General features: G+C 44.9%; 1 protein-coding gene across 4 annotated transcripts in view; it reads left to right on the top strand.

Annotated features, from left to right (window-relative positions):
• Positions 1-23,648, top strand: part of PDE8A (phosphodiesterase 8A) — a 154,252-nt gene that overhangs the window by 109,871 nt on the left and 20,733 nt on the right. For all 4 annotated transcript variants that reach the window (XM_024232292.3, XM_024232289.3, XM_024232290.3 and 1 more), the window contains 9 exons: positions 3,427-3,515; positions 5,430-5,481; positions 5,571-5,613; positions 14,445-14,522; positions 18,756-18,826; positions 19,247-19,411; positions 20,808-20,856; positions 21,348-21,483; positions 23,003-23,201. In XM_024232292.3, coding sequence (XP_024088060.1) covers positions 3,427-3,515; positions 5,430-5,481; positions 5,571-5,613; positions 14,445-14,522; positions 18,756-18,826; positions 19,247-19,411; positions 20,808-20,856; positions 21,348-21,483; positions 23,003-23,201 — 882 coding nt within the window. The remainder of the gene's footprint in view (positions 1-3,426; positions 3,516-5,429; positions 5,482-5,570; positions 5,614-14,444; positions 14,523-18,755; positions 18,827-19,246; positions 19,412-20,807; positions 20,857-21,347; positions 21,484-23,002; positions 23,202-23,648) is intronic.

Here is a 23,648-nt window from a genome sequence, read left to right as displayed (position 1 = left end):
GTCTGGTTCAGCATCCTATTATCATCTTAATTGTCTAGCAATGGTTTTCTCTCATCTCCCAAAAACCCAATCTCTCTTCCAACTCCTGCTGTCTCTGCTCATGGACCAACCTTACAGTTGCTTTGACTTAGATTCCTGAAATGGTTTTGATCCCTTCCTGCCCGTTGGTCCCCTCTATCAAATCCGCAAGCATTGATGGCTGTTAAATCCCTGCTTTGAGGGTCCATTGCCTGGGCCTGACCTTGCTCAGGGCCTTCTTCTCACACTCTGGAGTTACAGTGTGTAACTCTGTCTCCTTGTCCAGAATCCTCCATCTCCACTCGGTCCACCATACACTACTGCCTGATTAGTCTTACTGAGTCATCACTTTGTCATGTTGCTTCCTCAGCATAGAGCTCATAGTCCTCAGCTTGGGTGCCAGGATTCTATAGTTGAACCTCAGCCTACCTTTCCCGTTCAGTAACAAAAGCCCCAGGTGTTCTTTGACAGTTTATCATGTGCACACACTGTGCTCACCCTGGGGATAGGATGGCTGGATGATGATGATTTAATTCTCAAGACAACGGGTGCCAAGAGGGACTGCATCAATACCTTGGTGCATAGCTTGTAGCAGACAGAAGGGAGGTAATAGTCTTACTCCTGTTCCGAGGGGAGCTTGGCCTGGAGAAAGAGGCCTGTGCAAACCACCTGCACCCAAACCAGCTCATTTACTGAATGTTTACTGTATGTCAGGACTTTGCTAAGAGTTTACATGAATTACCCAACCTAATCTTCATGATAGTATTCTAAGGTAGTACTGTTATTATTCTCAGGAACTAAATTTTTTTTTTTTTCCTCGAGACAGAGTCTCGCTCTGTTGCCCAGGCTGGAGTGCAGTGGCGTGATATCGGCTCACTGCAACCTCTGCCTCCCAGGTTGAAGCAATTCTCCTGCCCCAGCCTCCTGAGTAGCTGGGATTACAGGCGCCTACCACCACGCCTGACTAATTTTTGTACTTTTAGTAGAGACGAGGTTTCACCATGTTGGCCAGGCTGGTCTCGAACTCCTGACCTCATGATCTGCCTGCCTCGGCCTCCAGAAGTGCTGGGATTACAGGCATGAGCCACTGTGCCCAGCTGGAACTAAATCTTATATGATATTTATGTAAGTAAATATTTTTTGTTTCCACTGGTGACTGAAAAACTTACTCTGTTACCCTAGCCAAGCCATTGCCTAAATTGTCCTACTCCTTTAGATGGACTGTGGAACTTTGGCTGGAATGGCCTGTTAGCCTTGACTTGGGATCGCTCAGTCAGCCAAGTCTATTCAGAAAGGACAAGAAAATCCTGGAAAAAAAAATATATATATATACATATATATATATGTTTTTTTGTTTGGTTTTTGTTTTTTTTTTTTGAGACGGAGTCTCGCTCTGTCACCAGGCTGCTCACTGCAAGCTCTGCCTCCCAGGTTCAAGTGATTCTCCTGCCTCAGCCTCCCGAGTAGCTGGGACTACAGGCACATGCCACCACACCCAGCTAATTTTTTGTATTTTTAGTAGAGACGGGGTTTCACCACATTGGCCAGGATGGTCTCAATCTCTTGACCTCGTGATCCACTCGCCTCAGCCTCCCAAAGTGCTGGGATCACAGATGTGAGCCACTGTGCCCAGCCTGAATATATTTTTTTAAATGCTGACTGATTGAATTGGTCCCTGTAATTTTTTTTCTCTCTCTCTCTTTTTAATGTAACAGCTTTATTGAGATGTAATTTCTATGCCATACAAGTCACCCGTTGAAAGTATACTATTTGATAGCTGGGTGTGGTGGTATGTGCCTGTGGTCCCAGCTACTTGGGAGGCTGAGGTAGGAGGATCACTTGAGCCCGGGAGGTTGAGGCTGCAACAAGCCGTGGTTGTGCCACTGCACTCCAGCCTGGGTGAACGGCGAGAACCTGACTCAAAAGATAAACAAAGTGTACAATTTGGTGGGTTTTAGTATATTCACAGTTTTGCTAATGTCACAATTAATTTCCCATGTTCCCCTTGATAGTGAGCTTTAGAAGTAACTCTTAGGCCTGTCTGCTGAAGCCTTCCTTCTAAGGTAGACATGCAAGTTGTGGACATGGAGGACAACCGACTTATTTCTGCCTAGGGAACCCTGTTTAGTCCTTGGTGGTTTTGGACTACAAGCCTCGTCCTCTGGGCTGAGCTCCCCCTCAGAACTGTACCAAGGCCCATACCTCCCTTCTACTCCAGTGTGACCTAAGGACTGAGCTGGGCTTTCTGGCTGTTTTTTGATATAGCCCTTTTTTGGTGCCCATTGTTTTCAGAATTATATCAGGAAGCATCAGTAATCATCCTTTGATTCTATCGGAGTATTCTGGTTTCTTTTTGGTCTGCTTTCCCGGAGGAGTCTGAAGATGAGCTCTTACCATTGGTATTTGGATGCAGGTTGCCATGTACCAAACAAGAATATTTCAGAATTGACCTGGAGTAGGGCTCTGGATAGCAAACTTCAGCTAAGCCAACAAGGCTGCCATGGTGCTCAGCACCCGGCCTGGGTCAACTCTAGGTCCTGAGGGACTCTGGAAGGCTAAGAAAGGTTATGGAATACCCTAGGGGTTCAGTGTCCTATTGTGGGTTTTAGGGATTTCCATAGCTTAAGGGCCTTGGTGATTTCTTGGAGGAATTCATAACATTTTAGGATGGTGACAAAACCTGGCTCCATCCTGGCTTTCCCTACCACCCCAAGATAAAGGGAGTCACCACAGCCTGGTTCTCTTGCTGTGGTCTTGTTCTATGTAGGCCTCTTTCCCCAGGCTGCGCTTCCTGTCTGAAAGAATCCCCACGTTCTGTGTCTGATCAGGAGAGCACAGCTAACGTGATTTCAGCCCTGGGTTTTGAGGTCTCATCGTTTGTTTTACTGAGCTTCATCCTGGCTGTTATCTCATCCTCCACACCCCATATGCAGGGGGTGAAGCCTTCACACATCCCAGAAGGGCCTCAAGCCATTTAGTTCACCTCAGAAGCCGGTAGTGGCCACATAATGGTCCCTTCTGGCCCCCAGTCTGGCTATTCTTCCTCTCCCAAACACGGGGCAGAGGCTAAGCCCCCTCTTCCACTTCAGCAGGTGGGAGTTATGAGAGGAGGAAGTGAGGGGGAGTGCCCTTTATTTGTGGGTCCAGGACCCCTCTTGTCTGCAGATGGCCACTGAAAATATATGACCACTTAGACTATGGTGACCTGACTTTTGTCAGCAACTCAGAAGGAGATGGACTTTGGAAGTTGAGAAAGAATTGTCCAATTACCTGAAATCAGTTTGGGGTTGGGATCATTTTTTATCTTAATTGCTTTAGCAATGTAAGTGAATCAGAACTGAAGTGGAAAATGTTCTTGGGTTTATGTTTTCAACACAAAGTATGACGATGCTTACATTCCATTTATAGGAGTGGCAAGGAATTTACTACGCCAAAAAGAAAAACGGAGATAATATACAACAAAATGTGAAGATAATACCTGTCATTGGGCAGGGAGGGTAAGTGGAAAAAACAAGTACATCAATCAACATACAGTGTTTTGGGTTATTGCAGAATTTGCTTTGAATATTTAAGTTAAGGACTGCTGACAGAAGTGTCAAGGTCAGGTGTCATCACAGAATGGCTTTCCAGCGTAGTGTTTCCTTGGTGACTTCCTCATGGCTACAGTCTGACCCTCCACTTGCAGCCCAGAGCCAACATACTCTGGGCAGTCTTGTTTAAGCTGCATGGATACACAAGAAACTGAAGTATTTGTTTAAGTCAGAATGTCACTTTAGTAAGTTGAATGATAATACTGACTGGTAGACTCCCTATATTGAAAAGATTTTTTATCTAATTTGATAGGCTATGTATTATTTCTGCAAAGACCTATCAAATTAGATAAAAATATTTTAAATACTAACAGTTATGGATATTCTTATATAAAACAGATGTGACTGTATATTGGAAACCAGTATATATCAGGAACCTAAAAATTTCAGACAGTTTATCTCAGAAACCTATCTTAAAGAAATAATATGGTAAGATGGAAATTATGAATATGAATTATAGAACACCTAAGATATTGCCGCCATTAGAAATGATGATCATAGAAAATTAAATTACCTCATGCCTGTAATCCCAGCACTTTGGGAGGCCAAGGTGGGAAAATCCCTTGAGCCCAGGAGTTTGGGATCCACCTGGGCAATATAGTGAGACCCCGATCCCTACAAAAAATTTAAAAATTAGCTAGGTGTGGTGACACACACCTATCAGTTACTTCAGGGGGCCAATGTGGGAGAATCGCTTGATCTTGGGAGGTTGAGGCTGCAGTGAGCTGTGATCATGCCACTGTACTCCAGCCTGGGCAACAAAGTAAGACACTGTCTCAAAAGGAAAAAAAAATATGAGAAAGGTTATGATACAATGTTAAATGCAAAAAGTAAAATGTAAAGTGATACCTAGTGTTTAATCTCAATCATGTAAAGAAAAGAAGGAAAAAAGAACAGGAGAAAGTATGGCAGTGGCGGTTATAGTAACTGCTGTTGTTTAACTGAGCCCCTCTCTTCCTGGCCGGTTCTCAGTGTCTGGTAGATGCCACTTCATTCCATCCTAACTGCAGCCCTGTGAGATTGGGACTGTGAACATCTCCACTTTACAGATGAGGAAACTGAGGCTTAGAGAGGTCAGGTTTCTAGCCCAGGGGTCCAGCTGCCGGCGTGAGGCGCAGCCAGGCTGCAGACCTCAGCACTGACTGCACAGCTCACGTGCTTTGTCACCAGGCTTTGCTGCCAGTTGGTGATCGCTTCAGGGAGATGGATCTGTGTGGGTTCTCTGTTCTGATTCTTTGCCCTTTTATGTCCTTTCCAAATTTTTTGTGGTAAGTATATAGGGATTTGATTATCAAGGGGAAAAAGTGAAAAAACTGAAGGAACAATAAATAAATGAGAAGAGTCAGCAGCCTCTGAGCTAAGCCCTTGTTGCTTTGTTTTAGACCTCTAGCTAACCACGTTCAGTGTGAACCTCAACTCCCAGTGTGGCCTGCGGCTGTGGCCACCAGTGACTATGAGCAGATTGTTGGAACTTGAAGAAAAGCATCAATGTAAAGGGTTGTGAAAATAAAAACATGTTAAGGAACTAAAGGCTCTCGGTTGGTTAACATGCAGTTCATTTTAAAAAACATGTATATGTGATTGTTTCATGATTAATTGGGAAGAATTTTGTCATTTTTACTGAAGTCACTTGTACAGAGATGCCAAAGGATGTTTGTGATCTCTTGTTTATTTATTGGCGGCCTTGGTCACGGTGAGAAGAAATGTTCTCAGAGTATTTTGTGTATTGCAAAAGGGAGGTGCCATTTTCATAATGAAAAATTAACAACATATCCATCAAATTAGTCAGAAGAGAAATAATGCATTGTTTTTTACTTGCAGAAAAATTAGACACTATGTGTCCATTATCAGAGTGTGCAATGGCAACAATAAGGTACGTAAGGAGAGCCCCCTGGGGCCCCAGGAACACCCCAGCAAGATTTTCAGCAATCAGAACTAATGGCTTTTAAAATTCACTTTTAGGCTGAGAAAATATCCGAATGTGTTCAGTCTGACAGTCATACAGGTACGGTGCCCCATATTTATTCTTAGAGTTCATTGAGTTTTTGGAGAAAAATAAAAACAGATCTTTAACTAGCTTGCCTGGTGTAATGGTGGGATTTCCTCAGATTGTGGCAACATTTCTCTCCTTGACTCCCCAGGCTGGCTTATGAGTCACTTGTACAGAGGACTTGAGCACTTGTGAGCATTCTGACGGGTGCCCTGGGGCAGGTCTCTGAGCCTGCGAGGGAAAGAACTGGTCAACTGAAATGCATGAACTCATGTGAAGTGTGGTTTTATAACCTGATTTATGCTTTAAGAGGGTTGGGTGTTTATCCCACAGTTCTTTAACAAGGACATCTTCATCTGTCCTGACACTTACCACTGCCAGCCTACAGGGAGGTAGCCGGGCCCCTTGCACTTGCCTGACCTCTGTGTTTCTTAACCATGCCTTGGACACCATCTGCTCATCCCCATAGCTTTCTTACTGCAAATGCATTTCCCTGGCTTGGAGTCACCTGTTTCCTTCAAACATGTCATGGCTTCAGCAAGCTACTTCCTGTTCTGGCCCTCACAGATGAAGGGGCTGGGCTGGGATGGTGAAGGGCCACTCCAGCTTCAGGCAGGAGGTGCTCCGTCAAGTGTCTGTGTAGACACTTGGAGTGCCACCCTGCCTTGCCTGAGTAGTGTGCTCTCCTTGCCCAGCTGGTCTGTAAGAGCCTCTAAGAAGAAGACTTCCCTTCATGCTGTTGGTGATACGCTTTCTGCCTTACCAGAACAGTTCATTCTTTCATTCTAGAAACATTTACTACATATTTTTGTGAGCACTTAATGTGTACAAGATACCTGTGCTAAGTGCTTTAGGTACAGCTTATTTTAATGAAGCCTAAGAATAACTCAAGGAGGTAAGCATTTTTAGGTGAAATTCTCTTTACAGGTAAGGGAACTGAAAGTTTAAATAATCTGCCCGAGGATCTCCATCTAGGAAGTGGCAGAGCTAGCACCTGAATCCAGGAGGACTGACACCAGGGCTCTGAAGCGCAGTTTTTATGGGTGCCCAGGAGCAATCAGAGATTTAGTCTGAAAAGAAGAGAGACACATTGACCCAAAGGAACACAGCAAGTGATAAGAAGTGATCCGCAGAAATGAGAGAGGGCAGTGGATAGTCTTCTAGACGGAGAGGTGGATTTGAATAAGAAAAGAAACGTGAGCGGGAAAGCATTCCAGCAATAAAAACAGGCATAGAAGAGGGAAAGTACAGGGCATGTTCCAGAAAAAGCAAGTACTAAATTTTGACTTGTATAAAAGGTCAGTGGGGAAAGAGGTATTTGGGTCAATAAGAATCCTTAAATGCTAGGTGGGAAGTTTCCATTTTCATCTGTAGACAGTGGGAGTCTCTGAGGATTTGTGAGTCAGGGAGCAGCGTGATGACATCTGAGCTCTGAGAAGCTCTTAGAACATGTATGTAAGATGACATGGAAGGAGACACCAGAGAGAAGAATACCAGCATTGCCATGGTCGAGAGGAAAGAAAACAATGGCCAGGGAATAATAAGGTGATGACAGTAGGAAGAGAGAAGAGAGGCCAGATGTGATGATGGTGTGGGACTAGAGAGAGAAAAGCAAGAAAGTCCTTGAAAAGGTTGTTTCTGGGCCTGGAGATTCAGGAAGTAGCAGTAGGGCTGGGGGTGATGAATGTGGAGAGCTCTACCTGTGAGGTCCTGGTGGGCAGTCAGGTGGGTTTGTTTATTCACCCCTTTGCCCATTTATTCTACAGATTTCTGTTGAGTACCTGCTGAGAGCTGGCTTCTGTATTCTGCAAAGAGGTTAGGACTAGCGATGCAAATGTTTCTGGCCAGCCAAGCATTAGCAAGTAGCACAGATGTGGAAGTGATGGAAACCAGGGATGGTAAAGAGGAATGGAAACTTTGAGGTTACAGTGGAAGAGAACAGCAAGAAAAGGAGAGGAGGGGTGAAGTGGATTCCTAGAGACCACCTACCTCCAGAGAAGGAGGAAACAGAAGCAGAGAAGAGGGAGTCTGGAGAGTGTCACTGAAGCTGAAGGCGGGGAGAACGGGAAGCATCAAGACTGGTCAGGGCTGAAGTGCACATAGGGAGGGAGGGGGATGTGGAGCCAGAGATGGATAAAAACTTTTGCTTTGCATTCAGGAGCTCGTCTGTGACCTGCAGACGTGCAGTTTCAGGAGAATGGCGAAGGCAGAAGCCAGACTGCAGGGGCTGGAGAAGTCAGAGTAGAAAGCAGCACATGTGGGCCTGTTATGGAGAGTCCTACACTGCAAGTTCACAGGGGGCTTTTACTTGGTTGTAAGCATTTTTTTTTAACTCTTAAGAATAGTACCATAGGGCCGGGTGTGGTGGCTCACACCTGTAATCCCAACCACTTTGGGAGGCCGAGGCAGGCAGATCACCTGAGGTCGGGAGTTCGAGACCAGCCTGACCAACATGGAGAAACCCAGTCTCTACTAAAAATATAAAATTAGCCAGGCGTGGTGGCGCATGCCTATCATCCCAGCTACTCAGGAGGCTGAGGCAGGAGAATAACTTGAACCTGGGAGGCTGAGGTTGTGTTGAGCTGAGATCGTGCTAGGCAACAAGAGTGAAACTCCATCTCAAAAAAAAAAAAGAATACCACTGTAAAGTAGGTATGACTATTATTTATATTCCTTTATTACAGAGGAAGAAACTGAGGCTCAGAAAAGTTCAATGAGCCAGGTGTGGTGGCTCACACCTGTAATCCTAGCACTTTGGGAGGCCAAGGCGGGTGGATCCCTTGAGCCCAGGAGTTTGAGACCAGCCTAGGCAACATGGTGAAAACCAAACATACAAAAAATTAGCCGGGTGTGGTGACATGGGCCAGTAGTCCCAGCTACAGGGGAGGCTGAGGCACGAGAATTGCTTGAACCTAGGAGGCAGAGGCTGCAGTGAGCCGAGATCGCGCCACTGCACTCCAGCCTGGGCGACAGCAAGACTGTCTTAAAAAAAGAAAAAAGTTGAAAGACAGCATAGAGTTGGGCAGCCGGGTTATGGCAGAGCTGGGACTGAGAGGCAGAGTCGGTGATGCAGTCAGAAGAAATGTTCGGCAGGGGGAGCATCTCCCAAACTGCATTTGTACCAGGCCATTTGGTCGTTTTACTTGGTCAACACTGACTTAGGAGTTTTACCCATCCCACCCAGACGAGCCACTTGCCCATCCTACCTCCCCTCTTAGCAGCATAACCAGCTTTATGTCCAAAGGTCTCAACTGGCCATCTTCACTTGAGAAGGCAGGGTGGAGCTATTATAGGCCATGGGCCAGCCAAAGTCCTTGGTTACACACAACAGAAATCAATTCTTCGGCAGAAAAGGAGTTTTTTCTGGAAGGAAATAGGGTTGCTTATAGATTGGACAAGAAAGCTCTAGAACTAGTTTTGGAAAAGGAGGCAGGAACCTGGGGAAGCGGAGCAACTGTCCCCACTGCCATAGGCATGCCATAGGAGCACTGTGCTTAGGGGGCCCCTGCTGTCACTACTGAGCTTTGAGCACCACTGGCCCTGTTGAGGTCTGGTTATAGGGTGTTGCTGTTCTCACCATGGGTAGCATAGCTTCTTCATACCTCGCTTCCTTGCCTCACTCACTCAAAAGCAGACTCTCGGAAGGAAGCACTCATTTGGCTGGGCCTGTGTCACCTATTCTATCACTAACTGGGTATGGAGCAATGGAGTCTCTGGCTCCCTTCCATAGTGAGAAGACTTAGTACTCCCCAGACATGGGAAGGAAGGTTCAGGGTCTGGACATCCAAAAGAGTAATAAAATCCCAATACATGCTCCCTTTTCCCTGGCCCATGTGTTGGTTTCATGTGACACTGTCTCACAGAGGATACCAAATTGCAGTGACAACTGTCCAGTCTGTTGACTTGTTCTAGGTCAGGCCCTGAGCGTGACTGTAAGCATACAGAAATGAACATGAGTTTGACTGTCTGGTGGCAGGAGAAAATAATTTGAATATGCTGTGGTTTGTAGTACCACACTGGAGAAAAGCTGGGGGATGCTTCCCAGCAGCGATGATGATGATGGTTGACCTGATGTCTGGAGAGAAGTAGGAGTCATGCAGAGGACAAGGTGAGAGGAGCAGCACCCATAAAGGCATCGAGAAGCGAGGCTGGGTCAGGCCAGTTTGGATTCATCCTGTAGGCAGAGGAAGACCAAGGGAATCTTTATAAATAGGTAAATGGGAATGGGTCAGGTCTTAGAAAGATAGTCATGGAGAAAAGAGATTGAAGACAAAGTAACTCCTGAATCCAGCCTCAGGAGCCCAATCAGAGACTGGATTCAGGAGTTACTTAAGTATAATCAGTAGGATTTGGGAACCAGAGTACTGTGTGGGATAAAGAGAAGACTTGAGAATGACACCAAGATACCTAGCTTGGCCACTGGATAACATTAATTAAAATAACAAGTGCAAATAAGATCATAAGAGCAGGTTTGTACAGGGAGTGGATAGTAAGTTTAGATTTGAACTTACCATATCTGAAGTGATAAGCCAAAACTTTTGGCCCTGGGCCACCTCTCCTGAAGAGAGAAAGTGAGGCAGGAAGACTGAGCACCAAGAAAGTAGTCCAGCAATAATAGACATGTGAATAACGGCCAGGGGAGCATTGAGGAGCAGGATGAATTCATTCATTCATCATTCATCCAAACTCAGGGCACAACTGCTGTGCACCAGGCAACATCTATGTCTCTGCTTGCAAGATGTGTTTCTAGCTGGGGGTGAGGTAGACAGTAAGCAAATAAACATACAGTATATCAGATGGTGCTAAGTTCTGTGGAGAAGAATAAAGCCAGGGGATTGGGCATGCAGGGGATTAGGAGGTAGTCAGGACAGGCCTTGCCGGTAATGTGACAGGCTCTGGTTCTTGTTCAGGTGGTATGGAATGGAGCCCAGGCCTCATACTTTGCAGGTGTTCTCATGGGCTACCAGGGTTGGGGCCATTGTTAGAGGCCTCATAGATCATTGAAAAGACTTGGGAGATTTGGTCTGCACCTGGAGAAAGTGAGCTTTCTTGGGAGGAAGAGGTAGTTACCAGAGGCCCATGTGCAGAGAGTCCTGTGGGCTTGGCAGTTTGGAGGTGGCCCCGTTGCAGAGTAAGTGCTCTGCAAATGCTTGTTGATAGTGCCTGAGGAGATGTTCCAACAGTCTGCTGTGGTCCCAGCAGAATGACTTTTGGGCAAGTCACATAAAATACTGGGGCCTGGACTTCCTCATATCCAAACTGGAGCTCATACTTCCAGGCTGCAGGGCTAATGCAAGTTGGAGGAAGCTGCTGTTTTTGAGGGGTACTGATTGGTTACCCTCTCTCATCACCCCCACTGTTTTTCCAGGGTTTCCTGGATTTACCCAGCAGGTCAAGGAAATGCTATTAATTTTTCTGTATTGAAAGGATGGGCAGAGTTTATGGACCCTGTTTTACAGAACAGGAAGCCAAGAGCAGAGACATGAAGTTGCAGGTGATCCTGAGCCCAAGCCCGGCTGTGGAGGCCTAGTTAGTGTTCTCTCCACTGGCAGGCCTGATACCTCAGGATGAGTATGTGTTTTCTGAGCACCCAGTAAGCATGGGGCCCTGGGCGCAGCACACCTTCAGGAGCTGGTAGTCTCGTTGGGATGTAAGCCTCACACTTCATCTTCAACCTCTTGGTGTTCCCTGAGGAGAGCTTCTGAGAGCTGGGCACTGGGGTGACAGGGTGGAGACATGGTCCATCTCTATCCTCTGGGCGAAAATTGCTAGAATCATCTATAAAGTGCTACAGGGACTAGGGGAGCAGTGAGCTTAGCAGGGCTTTTGGGAACAAGAGGATCTTGTATTTACATAAAGTAACTTTGAAACAGTCAAGTAGAAATTAAAGCCTGCTTAGTCTCCCTCCACTTTTCACAGTGCGTCCTTCATACACACTCTGCTGCTTGCTCGTCTCCAGCCACACTGCTCCATCTGCACAAGCAGTTTCCTCCTCCTAGAAATGCTGTCGTCCTCCTCCTCATCTTGGCTGCAGCTACAAGACTCCATCCATCTCCTTTCTGCCCCCACTCCCTTGAGAATCTGCCACTTCCTCCTCCAGGCTCCTCCTGAACTTCAAAATTATTACTGTAACTCCTAATTTACCCACCCTTTTCCCCACTGACCATCTCCTTTCGAGTTCATGGACCATACCTCATTCATTTTCGCCTCCCTAATGCCTAGCTTAGGGCATCACACATGGTGGGTGAAGGTTTGTTGAGTGGAATAAAAGAGGGAAGAATGAAGGAACAAATAATCGTAAGTTCCCAGCCCAGGCTCATCAGGTGGCTATGTGGACATTACTGATCATGAAGCTCAGAGGAAGGAGACACACTTCCGGTTCCATGTGGTTGAGAAGAGGGGAAATTTGAAGGAATGAACACTTGGAGAGGGTGCAGTGTTGTCTCAGACGGAAGGAGCCGGTGTCAAGGCTGTTCCAGAGATGGAAGGCGGAGCAGTTGTGCTGATGCAGCACATTCATGGGAAACACAGTGAGAGATGAAAGGCAGGCTGCTGCAGGCCAACCTTACCCTGTCCTTGAATGCCAGGAAGTTCTTTATCTCTGAGATGCTGAAGGATTTTGAGCAGGGGAGCCACAGAATCAGAGTGGCTGATTTAACAGAACTTTGATTTGTGCACAGGAAGGTGCAGGTTTTTGGTGAAGCAAATGTGTATTTATTGAGCTTCTATACACATATGCTTCTAGCAGATGGTAGGCACAGTGCTGGTCAGCTAGGAAAGACAGGAAAAACTGTCCCTGCCCTCAAGTCATTCACGTTAGCAAGGAAGGCAAGAAGGCAAGACAATAAAGCAGGCTGTTACCCAGCACTGTTGGGGTGGTGTGGAGAGACTTTAAGGGAAGGTTTCCCAAAAGTTATGATACCTGAACTGCATCTTCAAAGAAGATCAGAGGTAACCAGGCGAAGAAGGTGGCAGGGGAGAGGCACATTTCCAAGTAAGTGGTTTGTACCAAATCATAGAGGTTTGGGAGGCAAATTAACAAATCATAAATAGTTCAAGGTGGATAGAGATAGGAGGTACAGACCTCATAGGACTCTGGGTGCCACACTGAGGAGTTTGAATCTTATCCTAAAGACAAGGACGAGCCATTGAAGTGTTTTGATTGAGAGATCTGGTTGGATTTTTGTTTTACAACGATTGCTTGGCTGCCTGTAGAGAATAAGTTGAAAGGGGTAAGGTTGGTGTTTTGGAACCAATCTGGGAGGCCATTAATCCAGGGAGGATGACAAATGTCTGAGCTTGGACAGGGATAGAGCAGGGGATAGACTGGAGGTGTTTAGGAGGTAGAATCCTTAGATTTGGCTGACCCAGTGGAGGGAGAGGAGAGGAGAGGGGAGGGGGAGAAGTGATGGATGACTTCTGTCTACCTTATGGTACGTGCTGTTCAGTGATCTGGGTTAAAGAGCAGATTTGGAAAAAGATAAGGACTTCATGGTGGTTAAGGAATTCCTTTGCAGTGCCTGAGGAGTGTCTAAATGAGGTGGTAAATGGTAAGTTAAGATGTAAGTCTGGAGCTCAGGAGAGAGGCCTGGGGTAAGATGGCAACATAGGAATTAATTAAAACTATAGGAAGGAATGAGATCTCCCAAGGAGGTTTTGTTGACTGAGAAGGGCTAAGGATAGAACCTTTTGAAAAACCACCTTTGGAAACACCAGGGGTACTGAGGAAGAGGAAATCATGAAAGAAACTAAAAAGGAGTAGTAAGAAGTGGAAGGAAAACCGGGAGAGTGTGGACTCTGCAAACAGGAGTGTCCAGAAAGGGATAGTTGTGTCTAGTACCACAATCAAGTCAGGTCAGGTAAGGATTGAGTTGTAGCCTTCAGATTTAGCAAAAAGGAGGTCGTTGGTGACCTTGACACATTCACTCTTTAGTGCCCACAGAGAAGAGGATTTAGTTTAATTGGGCAAAGAAGCAAAGAGCAGGTGAAGAGGCTTCTCGATGGTGCAGAGGAAGTGCTAAGGGCCTGCAGTCGGATCCTGTCCTTGAGCAGGGAGAGAAGTTCCAAGTGAGGAAGCCAAGACAAGGCAGAGAAGCTACTCCATGGCTGTGGGAAGAGCTGAGGTCAGTGCCCACCCTGCTGTGCACTCATCTGCAAAGCAGCTCCCAGTTTCCTTGTCTGTGAAATGGGGATGCATGGTACCCAGCAGGTGCACAGAGAAGGGGTCAGGAAGGTAAGTCAGAGTTGCTTTGTCAGTGATTGGTGTGGGGGTCAGGATTAGAGAAGAGTCAAAGACAGTCCCGTTTGAAGCCTAGGAGAGTAGTGTGTCCTTCGTAGAGAAGAGGGGGTGAAAGGGAGGCAGATGAACTGTCATTTGAAATATACCTCAAACAGTGTTCACCATACTACCCTAGGAAAGAGAAGAATGTTTTCCCTGGGATATTGTAGTCCTTATTTTGTAGAGAAAATAAAAGAGTTTTTTTCCTTGGGGCAAGATGAGTGGGGATCAAAATTTTCCCATCATTTTATTCAATTATATAGAAATGTAATAGGAGAAATTCTCCTGAGGTTATTTCTATCAGTTGTCACTTTATGTCTTGGGACTCTGTAATTACATAATCTGGAAGTATAAAGCCCTTGTTTATCTGCGCACCTGGTGGGACATTTTGAAAAACTCTACCCCCATAAAAGTGGTTTTTCATAGCCTTCATCTCTGTACTGTGTTTACTTTTGTAGCATTTAAAACATTTAAAGTTGAGAGTTTTTAAAAATTTTTAGATTGGTAACCTTTCTTAATACATTGTTTAAATCTCTTTGAAGAGGTGATTTATCATTTGTTTCTACAGATAATCAGACAGGCAAACATAAAGACAGGAGAAAAGGCTCACTAGACGTCAAAGCTGTTGCCTCCCGTGCAACTGAAGGTGAGTGACAAAGACGAGAAAAAAATGTGATCAAATCACTGTTGAACACATGGAGCCCTGCCCTGCCTTGCCCAGGCTCATCCTGTCTACCTCCAATTCTTGGGAGAGGAGGGAACCCTCTGGAAACTAGTGTTCCATTTCTCCCTCTCTGTGGACTCCTGCCAATGGGCTCCATTCTGAGCCTTTTAATGGAATCAGAAAATAAAGAAAAGGAAAAAGATACATTTCCCATATATTCTGTAGTTGCTTTTCTAAACTGTAACAGCAGAAGATGTCAATTCATCTGCTATAATTGTTTGCATTTGGTAATTCTTAAAGATCTATCCCATCGTGGTTTGCAGTTTGCCATGGAAACTTTTAGAGAGAGGTGAGCTCGATTTTGGAATTGTGAAAGACCCTTATTCCGTAAATATTTAAGTTCTAATTGAAATATACTTTTTAAAAAGAATATGTAGGTGCGTCTGAATGACTTAGTTTTCAAAATGTAATCAACATTGTTTATACAGAGTGTGGAGACAGGTATTGCTGCTAGCTGTATACATTCTTTGGCCCAAAAATGAATACAGAAGGATACAGAGCTGGTTATACTGGTTCAAAAGACAAACTTTTCCAAGGTGATATCAGCTAAGATTATACAGTAGGGATCAAATGCCACCCTTTCATCCCTCACAGATTTGTTGTAAGGCCCAGATGACATGCCGTGTACTCCTTGCACTGGAAGGACCATACAGATTACACCCCGGCTTTGAGGGCAGGATTGGGGTGGTGCCAGTGAGGAAGCGGTATGGGGTTATAGGAAGACTGTAAGCTTTGGTGTCAGGATGACCTCAATCCAAGTCCCAGCTTCATCTACTCTCTGTGTAGCCTTGAGGGTGGACTTCTGTGTTTCCATTGCCTTATCTGTAAAGTGGGGATAATTTGCTGCCTACAGAGGATTGTGTGAGGATTAAATGAGTGTGTATGGTGCCTGGTAAGTAAGGGTAGGGACTCAGTTAGTGTTAGCTGCCATCGTCATCTTCATTGTAGCTGTCGTGATTACAGTCCCAGATCCTCTGCAGTCCTGGAGCAGCACAGAGCAGGGCTGAGGTCCCTGCCCAGAACAGTCTTCACTCACCACATGCTAATGTTTGTTGATCCTTTGGATTCCTTGGTATATTTCTGTGTTTTAATAAACATTTTTTTCTTATAACTTTTTATGATTTTTGAGTTATAATTTACATACAATGAAATTCACTTAAGTTTCATTTCAGTGAGTTTTGACAATTCTGTATGCTCATGTAATCACCACCCAAAATAGATATAGAAAATCCACACACACAAACACATCATTAACCATGCAGAAGCAACCATTGATTGCTGGCACTGTAAATTAATTCGGCCTCTCCTTGTGCCTCATAGAATTGGAATCGTACAGTATGGCTTGTTTGTGTCTAGCTTCTTGGACTTTCATGTTTTTGAGGTTCTTCCATGTTGTTAGGTATGTCATAGTTCCTTCCTTCTTATTGCTCAGTAGTACTCCATTATAGGAATATACCACAATTTGTGTACACGTCTTCTTATTGTTTCCATTTTGAGGCTGCTAAGAATAAGAATGCCATGAACATTTTTATACAGGTCATTTTTTGTGGATGTATATGCTCGTCTTCTCCCTAGAGGTGGGATTGCTAGGCCTTAGAGCAACTGCAAATGGTGCTCTCCAGTTTTATTCTCCAATAATAGCTCCAACATATGGCACCATGTTACTCTCCTCACTCATCTGTGAGAGTTCTAGTTGTTTCATGTTTTCCCACACTTGGTAATACCAGAATTTAAAATGTTAGCCATTCCAGTGGTTTTAATTTTAATTTTATGACTGAAGTTGAGCACCTTTTTATTGGCCATTTGGATAATCCTCTTCTGAAGTGCCATTCAAGTCTTTTGCCCATTTTTATAATTGGGTTGTATATCTTTTTCTTGTTGGTTTGTAGGGATTCTGTATATCATCTAGATATAGGTTATCTGTGTATCACAAATATATATTTTTTAGTCTGTTGCCTTCTCCCCTCTAAATCGTATCTTTTGATTCTTAATCAAAGAGCAGAGGTTCTTAAGGAAATTTATTTTATCAGGTTTTCTATTATTACTAGTGCTTTTTGTGTCCTATTTAAGAAATCATTCTTTATCCCAAGATCATGAAAATATTCTCCCTTGTTTTCTTCTAGGAGTTTTATTGTTGTATCTTTCGTTTTAGGTCTTTGATCCATTTTACATTTTTATATCTGGTGAGGGTAGAGATCAAGGATGACTGCCCCTGACCCTGGGGAAATCCAGCTGGTCTACCACCATATTGAAAAAACATCTTTTGCAGTAGCACCATTATTATAAATCAGGTTACTACGAATATGTGATCTGTTCCTGGACTCTATTCTGTCCCACTGCTCTGTTTGTTTACGCTTGCACCAATATCACAATCAGTTACGTAATAGTAAGTGTTGATATCTGATACCTGGTAGTAGGTAGCTGTTCCTCTTCACTGTCTTGGCTGTTCTAGGTCCTTTGCATTTCCATGTGACACTTAGAATGAGCTTCTTAGTTTATACACACACCCTCCTGGGATTTGTTTTCAGAGTGCCTTAAATCTGTAGATCACTTCAGGGAAAATTGAAATCTCAATAATGGTGAGTCTTTCAAATCATGAACATGCTATGTCTCCATTTATTTAGGCTGTCTTTGTTTTCTCTCAGCAATGTTTTACATTTTCGTTGTAGAAATCATACAAATCTTTAATTAGATTTATTCTTAAGTATTGATGGTTTTTTATGCTATTGTAATGGTGTTACTTGTTTAAATTTCCAATTGCTTATTGTATATAGTTATAGAAATACAACTGATTTTTGTATATTGACTTTGTATATCTAGGAGCTTGGGTAAACTTAGTGTAAAAGAAGAGGAGTGCATTTATAGATTCTTCTGGGCTTTCTGTATACACAGTCATGACAATCTTTATACTTTTTTTCTTACCTTATTGCTCTGATTTTTTTCTAATTCCTTTATTTTTAATTGACAAGAATTATGTGTATTTATCATGTATATGATGTTTTGACCTATCTGTACATTGTGAAATGACTAAATCAGGCTGATTAACGTGTATTACCTCATACACTTTCATTTTTTTGTGGTGAGAACACTTAAAATCTACCTTTAGCAATTTTCAAGAATACCTTGTTATTAATTGTAGTTACCGTGTCGTACAGTAGATCTCTGTTGTTTGTTACAAGCATATGTCAATTATTTTTAAATGAAAACAAGTCCTTTTATGACAGTGATAAAATAGCAGTTTTTATTTTTGGTTTAATGACCTTGTTGGGCAAAATGGAAAGTTGGCAATCCTATAATCACCAAAATTTTAAGAAGTTTAGTTGGGCCCCCAAATTTAAAACATTTGAGACCCCCGGAATTGGTTAACTTTGGACGGTGTCTTTCCTTGGGCCTCAGTTTCTTCATTGGTAAAATGAGGTTGGCACATCAGTCTCTGGGACAGCCCCTGGTTCTGTAACGTCTTTGGGAAGCAGCATTTAGCCTGATAGGATTGTTCGTGGAGATACCCAGGACTGGATGTTAATGTTTTTTCTGCCTGTATTGCCCGGGCTTCTCCTCACCCCAAAGGAACCATATCTTGACAGGAACAACAGAAATTAACAAACTTTAGAGCCTAAGAATTGCTGCCTGCCTCATTGAAGATATTTACCTAATCAGTCTAGATTAAACATAACAGTGGGAAGCACCAGAGGGTACCTTGAAAAATTTAACCAGAAATTTGTGTATTTCAGTTATTGGTGAGTTGAATGTATTGCTCCTGCCATATATGAAACAAAGAGCATTGTGTGGCATTGTCTTCCAGAACGTTTTTACTCCTAGAGAATGGCAAGCTAAGTAATCATAAAGGCTTATTGTCATAGACACAAAAAGAGGCTGTTTGACTTTGGCTTGCTAGATTGTTTCCTCTGTTTTCTCTCTGGCCTGTGACATCAGAAGTTCAGTCCATGGAGGCATATGTGCATTCTAGTGCCTAGAACTGAAGGAAACAGAATTGGTTATGCCAGAACCCCAGGCTTGTTAGGATGGGAAGGAAGCTCAGCAAACTCAGTTCTATCCTGCGCCTTCATCATGCAGCCAAGCACACTGAGCCCTCTGCTCTCAAGACAGGTGCCCAGGGTTGTGCACGCCCTGATTTGTGCATCCCTTTCTCCACAGTTTCCAGCCAGAGACGACACTCTTCCATGGCCCGGATACATTCCATGACAATTGAGGCGCCCATCACCAAGGTGAAGCAGTTTGTGGTCTGTCTCCATTGAGCACACATACTCCTTGTTCTCCCCAAGGATCATTTCCAATGAGAAGAAACAGGGACCCGCAGTAATGAGAATGCTGTCATAGTTGTGTGGTGCTAGTAGCCTCCTCTGAAGAGAGAGGATGTGTGACATGGGCATTTTAACTAGTCTTAAGTTAGTATTAAGTACCATGGCCAGACTGAGTCCTGTTGGGTTTTGTTTTGTTTTTGCTGTTGTTTTTTAGAGATGTGCTCTCTCATTTCTGTTGCCCAGGCTAGTCTCAAACTCCTGGGCTCAAGTAATTCTCCCACCTCAGCCTCCTGAGTAGCTGGGATTATAGACACGCACCGCCATGCCTGGCTCTCCCATTGTTTTTAAGTTATGAAACTCAAGTATTTTCTTTCCATAATGTAGGTAATCAATATTATCAATGCTGCCCAGGAAAGTAGTCCCATGCCTGTGACAGAAGCCCTAGACCGTGTGCTGGAAATTCTGAGAACCACTGAGTTATATTCACCACAGTTTGGTGCTAAAGATGATGATCCCCATGCCAGTGACCTTGTTGGGGGCTTAATGTCTGTAAGTATATTTGACTAGACTCCTGGCTAGAGCCTGTCTGTTCTTGGTTGTTTTCTCAGAGATTATTCACTTAAACAGATATTGAAGAGGCAGGCAGGGTTCTGTAGGGTTCAGTCAAGACCTAAACTCTCCTCCATTGCCTGGGTTCTACTATTCTCTGGCCAAGCACCCACCTGCTGCCTGCCTCCTAGGGAGAGCTTAGCTTGGAGCAGAGCAGGGAGGAATGTAATCCTGACAGTCTGCTGAGCACCAGTTCTCCAGTGTTGCTTAGGGCTTCTACAGTAGTTTATCTAAATAAAGCTTGTTTAGTTGTATTAAAGATCTTCAAAACTGGGACAGTGTAGAACAGAAAGACTGTCTTTCTCCCGCCATATGTATTTAAAATGGTGCCAGGGGGTGCAACAGTTTGGCCTTCAAAGCATCCCACACACATTTAGATGACTGTAGGAAAGAGGGGTTTGGGAATCTTTCACTAGAAGGGGGCTTTGTGCCATAGACTCTTGAGGGGTCCTGGATGCCTCCTTCAGCATGTCTGGTGTAGAGCTCTCACAAGAGAGGGACAACTTTGTGCAGCACAGATTATTCCATTGCTCTGTCAGCTTTTGTCTTGGTCAGAAGCAAAATCCACCTCCCTCCCAATTCCTGCTTTCTGAAGTCACTGGATTTTATAAAAATAAGGTTCCAGGCAGAAATCTAGAAGGTAGAGTGTTTCCAATGCTGATAATATCGCACTGTGGTCTTGCCTATTTGAGACAGGGTCTCCTCCAGACTATAGGTAAGAGGTGAAAATGATCAGGGATGGGGTAGGATAGTGTCCTGGAGGCGAGCAGATGAGAATAGCCACAGGACTGGAGAAAAGGGGCTGCTGAGAGTACGGGTTTGGGCTAGGTGGTCTGGAAGCAGTGGTGAGGAGCCCAGGAGAGTCAGCTGTGGGGAATGAGCTCATTTACAAGGTGAGAGAGGAGCTAATGTTTCCAGGAAAGCCTCGTGTCCTCAGAGTGAGGAGGGTTGCAGGAAAATGGAGAAGGACTGAGGGCAGAGCAGAGTTGTCCCTAAGAAACCAAATGGTCCTGGAGTGCAAGCAAGAATACTGGGCTTAAGGACCACCCACCACTCAAAAGATGCAAGCTCACCTCCCGGGTGTTCACCTTGCTCCTGAGTTTAGCTTCCAACAGGGCCAGGACCATCCTTCCCAGCATTAGCCTGTTGTGCTCTCCAGTAAGTGACTGAGGTCAGTGGTCGATCACAGGGGTGGATCTGCTGGGCCCAGGGCAGCCTTGAGTGGATTGGTGGAGAGGGCTGCCCTGAGTTGTCCTGTGGGAGGACCACCTGGAGTTTCCAGGAAGGAAAGAATAGTTGTGACTTTTCTTTTTCTTGTTTCCTTGATTTTTATCAGGATGGTTTGCGAAGACTATCAGGGAATGAATATGTTCTTTCAACAAAAAGTAAGTTTTTCCTTTTTAATTTCTTAGATCACTGTCTATAATACTGCAGTCTAGCTTAAGTGATGAAAATAATTTTTCACCTCATTAAGAAGTTTCTTGGTATATCATAAAACCTCAGAAACAAAGCAGCTGTCCCTGAGGCAGTACTGTCCTCCCTAAGAAACAGTTAATCCTGGCCGGGAGCGGTGGCTCACACCACCGAGATGGGCAGATCACAAGGTCAGGAGTTTGAGACCAGCCTAGCCAACATGGCAAAATCCTGTCTCTACTGAAAATACAAAAAATTAGCCAGGCATGGTGGCAGGTGCCTGTAATCCCACTACTCAGGAGGCTGAGGCAGGAGAATCACTTGAACCCAGGAGGCGGAGGTTGCAGTGAGCTGAGACTGTGCCACAACACTCCAGCCTGGGCAACAGAGTGAAATTCCATCTCAAAAAAAAAAAGTTAATCCTTTAAAGCCTATTTGTTCTCCAAATTACATCACTTTACAGACACTCAAATGGTTTCAAGCAATATAATCACTCCCATCTCCCTTGATGATGTCCCACCACGGATAGCTCGGGCCATGGAAAATGAGGAATACTGGGACTTTGATATTTTTGAACTGGAGGCTGCCACCCACAATAGGTGAGTTCATGCAGAGCTCAGCAGAGGGAGAACTAGATTCCCAGGGCCTGTGTGAGGAGGCTACCTGAGGAGTATGGATTGTGCACGAGCCTGGTACCTGGTCAGGGAGGGGCCCTGAGGAAGGAGTAGCAGGGCACCAGGTGGCTTTGAGTCACCAGGGCCTGGGGGAGAGTCTGTTGGCCACAGTTATGGCACATTCATGGAAAGCATGCAGCTGAGCCAGTGACTTCTCCAGGTAGCACAGGACTTTTTTCCGTGAAATAAAGGTATTTCTCCTGTAGGTGGTAATATGTTAAGATTGCTGTAAGAGATCTGCTCAGAGCCTAGAACCAAAATTTATTAGAAACACATACACATGTGATAAGAGCTGCTCCCAGCTTTTGGTTGTTGTGTTGGCGATAGGCATAGGGACACCCAAAGCCCCAATCATCCTCATCTGGGTGTGATTACAGAGAGTGGGAGCAGGAATGGGGTTTTGTCTTGAGTTTTTTCCCTTGCGGGAGAAGAGCTGTTAACCAAAGGTGGTAGTTGGCTGGGCACACAAGAAAGGGAGGTCCACAGAGCTGATTCCAGCCAGGACTGCCCCCTAGGGTGTCTAGGCAGAGGTGTGCTTGGTTGGGCCATGGGATGGCTCCTCAGGTCTCATCTCAGTCTGGGTGACCTGTCCCCAAGATAACCTCCTGACTTTTTCAGGCTCCCCTTGAGTTTACCTTCTGGTACGTTCTACTTCCCCATCTCCTAGCACAGCCAAGGAGAGTTGAAAAGAATACTCCCTTGGCACATGAGTCTTTGAGCATCTGGTTTACATGCTAGTGACATTACATCCATGTGAATTGGGCTAAGGCAGGTCAGTTTAAGGCCTGTGATCACTTCTGGATACTGCCTCAACACAGCCAGTTTCTTGGCCTTCACAGGCAAGGGCCAGATGCTGGGTCAAGGTGATTTCTCAAGTAAGAACCTAACTTGGTGGCCAGCTGGTCACCTCAGGGGAAATCCCCTCATACTTTAACACCCACTTCCAGAAAGGTGGGTGTTGAGAAAATTCCATTGCATACGCAGTGTCTGGCTTATATGACATTTTCAGAAAATGTTTTCTTATAGGCAGGATGTCTGGCCAATGGCATTGGTCCAGCAAGTCCAAAGGAGAGGGTAGAGTGCAAGGTGGTACAAGCTTAGCCTGGAGAAAGGGTTATTTTGAGGAACCCACTAGTGCTAGTAGGAAGCTGAACCTGGAAGGACAGAATGAGCAAACTCCCCCCAACAAATCGGGAGCCCCAACAAGGCTGAGGTCAGAGCTGCTGTGGACAGCCAGCTCTCACCCGTGCATCATGGTCCCCTGAGGGCAAGAAGTGGAACCAGAGTTGGTTGGCCCCACCAGAGAGAGGCCAGCACAGCCCAAGCAATCTCCACTTTGCTGCCCTGCACTCTCTGAAATTTGGCTTGGAACCTATTCAGGCCTCAAACACTTGGCCTGTTTGTTTGCTTTGTTCTAATATTGTGGGGTTTTTTCTCTCTATAGGCCTTTGATTTATCTTGGTCTCAAAATGTTTGCTCGCTTTGGAATCTGTGAATTCTTACACTGCTCCGAATCAACGCTAAGATCATGGTTACAAATTATCGAAGCCAATTATCATTCCTCCAATCCCTACCACAATTCTACACATTCTGCTGATGTGCTTCATGCCACTGCCTATTTTCTCTCCAAGGAGAGGATAAAGGTGAGCTGTTGTTTACATGCCACATTTAATGGGCAGGAGCAGTGGGGAGAGTCTAGTGCTCCTGCCTCCACTAAGATACATAGCATGACTGCTCACGTGTGCAGCCTGGCACAGGAAGGGCAAGGCTATACGAGGAATCAGGCAGGAGGCCACACTAGCTTTGGGAAATTGATGTGTTAATTCATGACATAATCCCAGCCATTCCATGAGGGTACAAGAGGCAGGATTTGGTCCCGGAGGAGAAACCTAACGAGGACAGGATAGGGCTATTCTTCTGGGGGTCTCACTCCAAGCCTGTACACTAGTAGAGCCAAGTAACTGTTGGATATCCCCACTTTAGGGCCTCCATCTGTACATGAAAGTCTGCAGGGCTCTAAGGCCAAGTTCATCATCTCTGTTCCCAGCACTGCTCCCACCCAGGGTTATCTACCTAATCCAGGGTTCCAT

This window comes from Pongo abelii, chromosome 16, assembly GCF_028885655.2.
Source record: "Pongo abelii isolate AG06213 chromosome 16, NHGRI_mPonAbe1-v2.0_pri, whole genome shotgun sequence".
Classification (NCBI taxonomy): domain Eukaryota; kingdom Metazoa; phylum Chordata; class Mammalia; order Primates; family Hominidae; genus Pongo; species Pongo abelii.
This window is presented reverse-complemented; position numbering and strand designations above follow the sequence as displayed.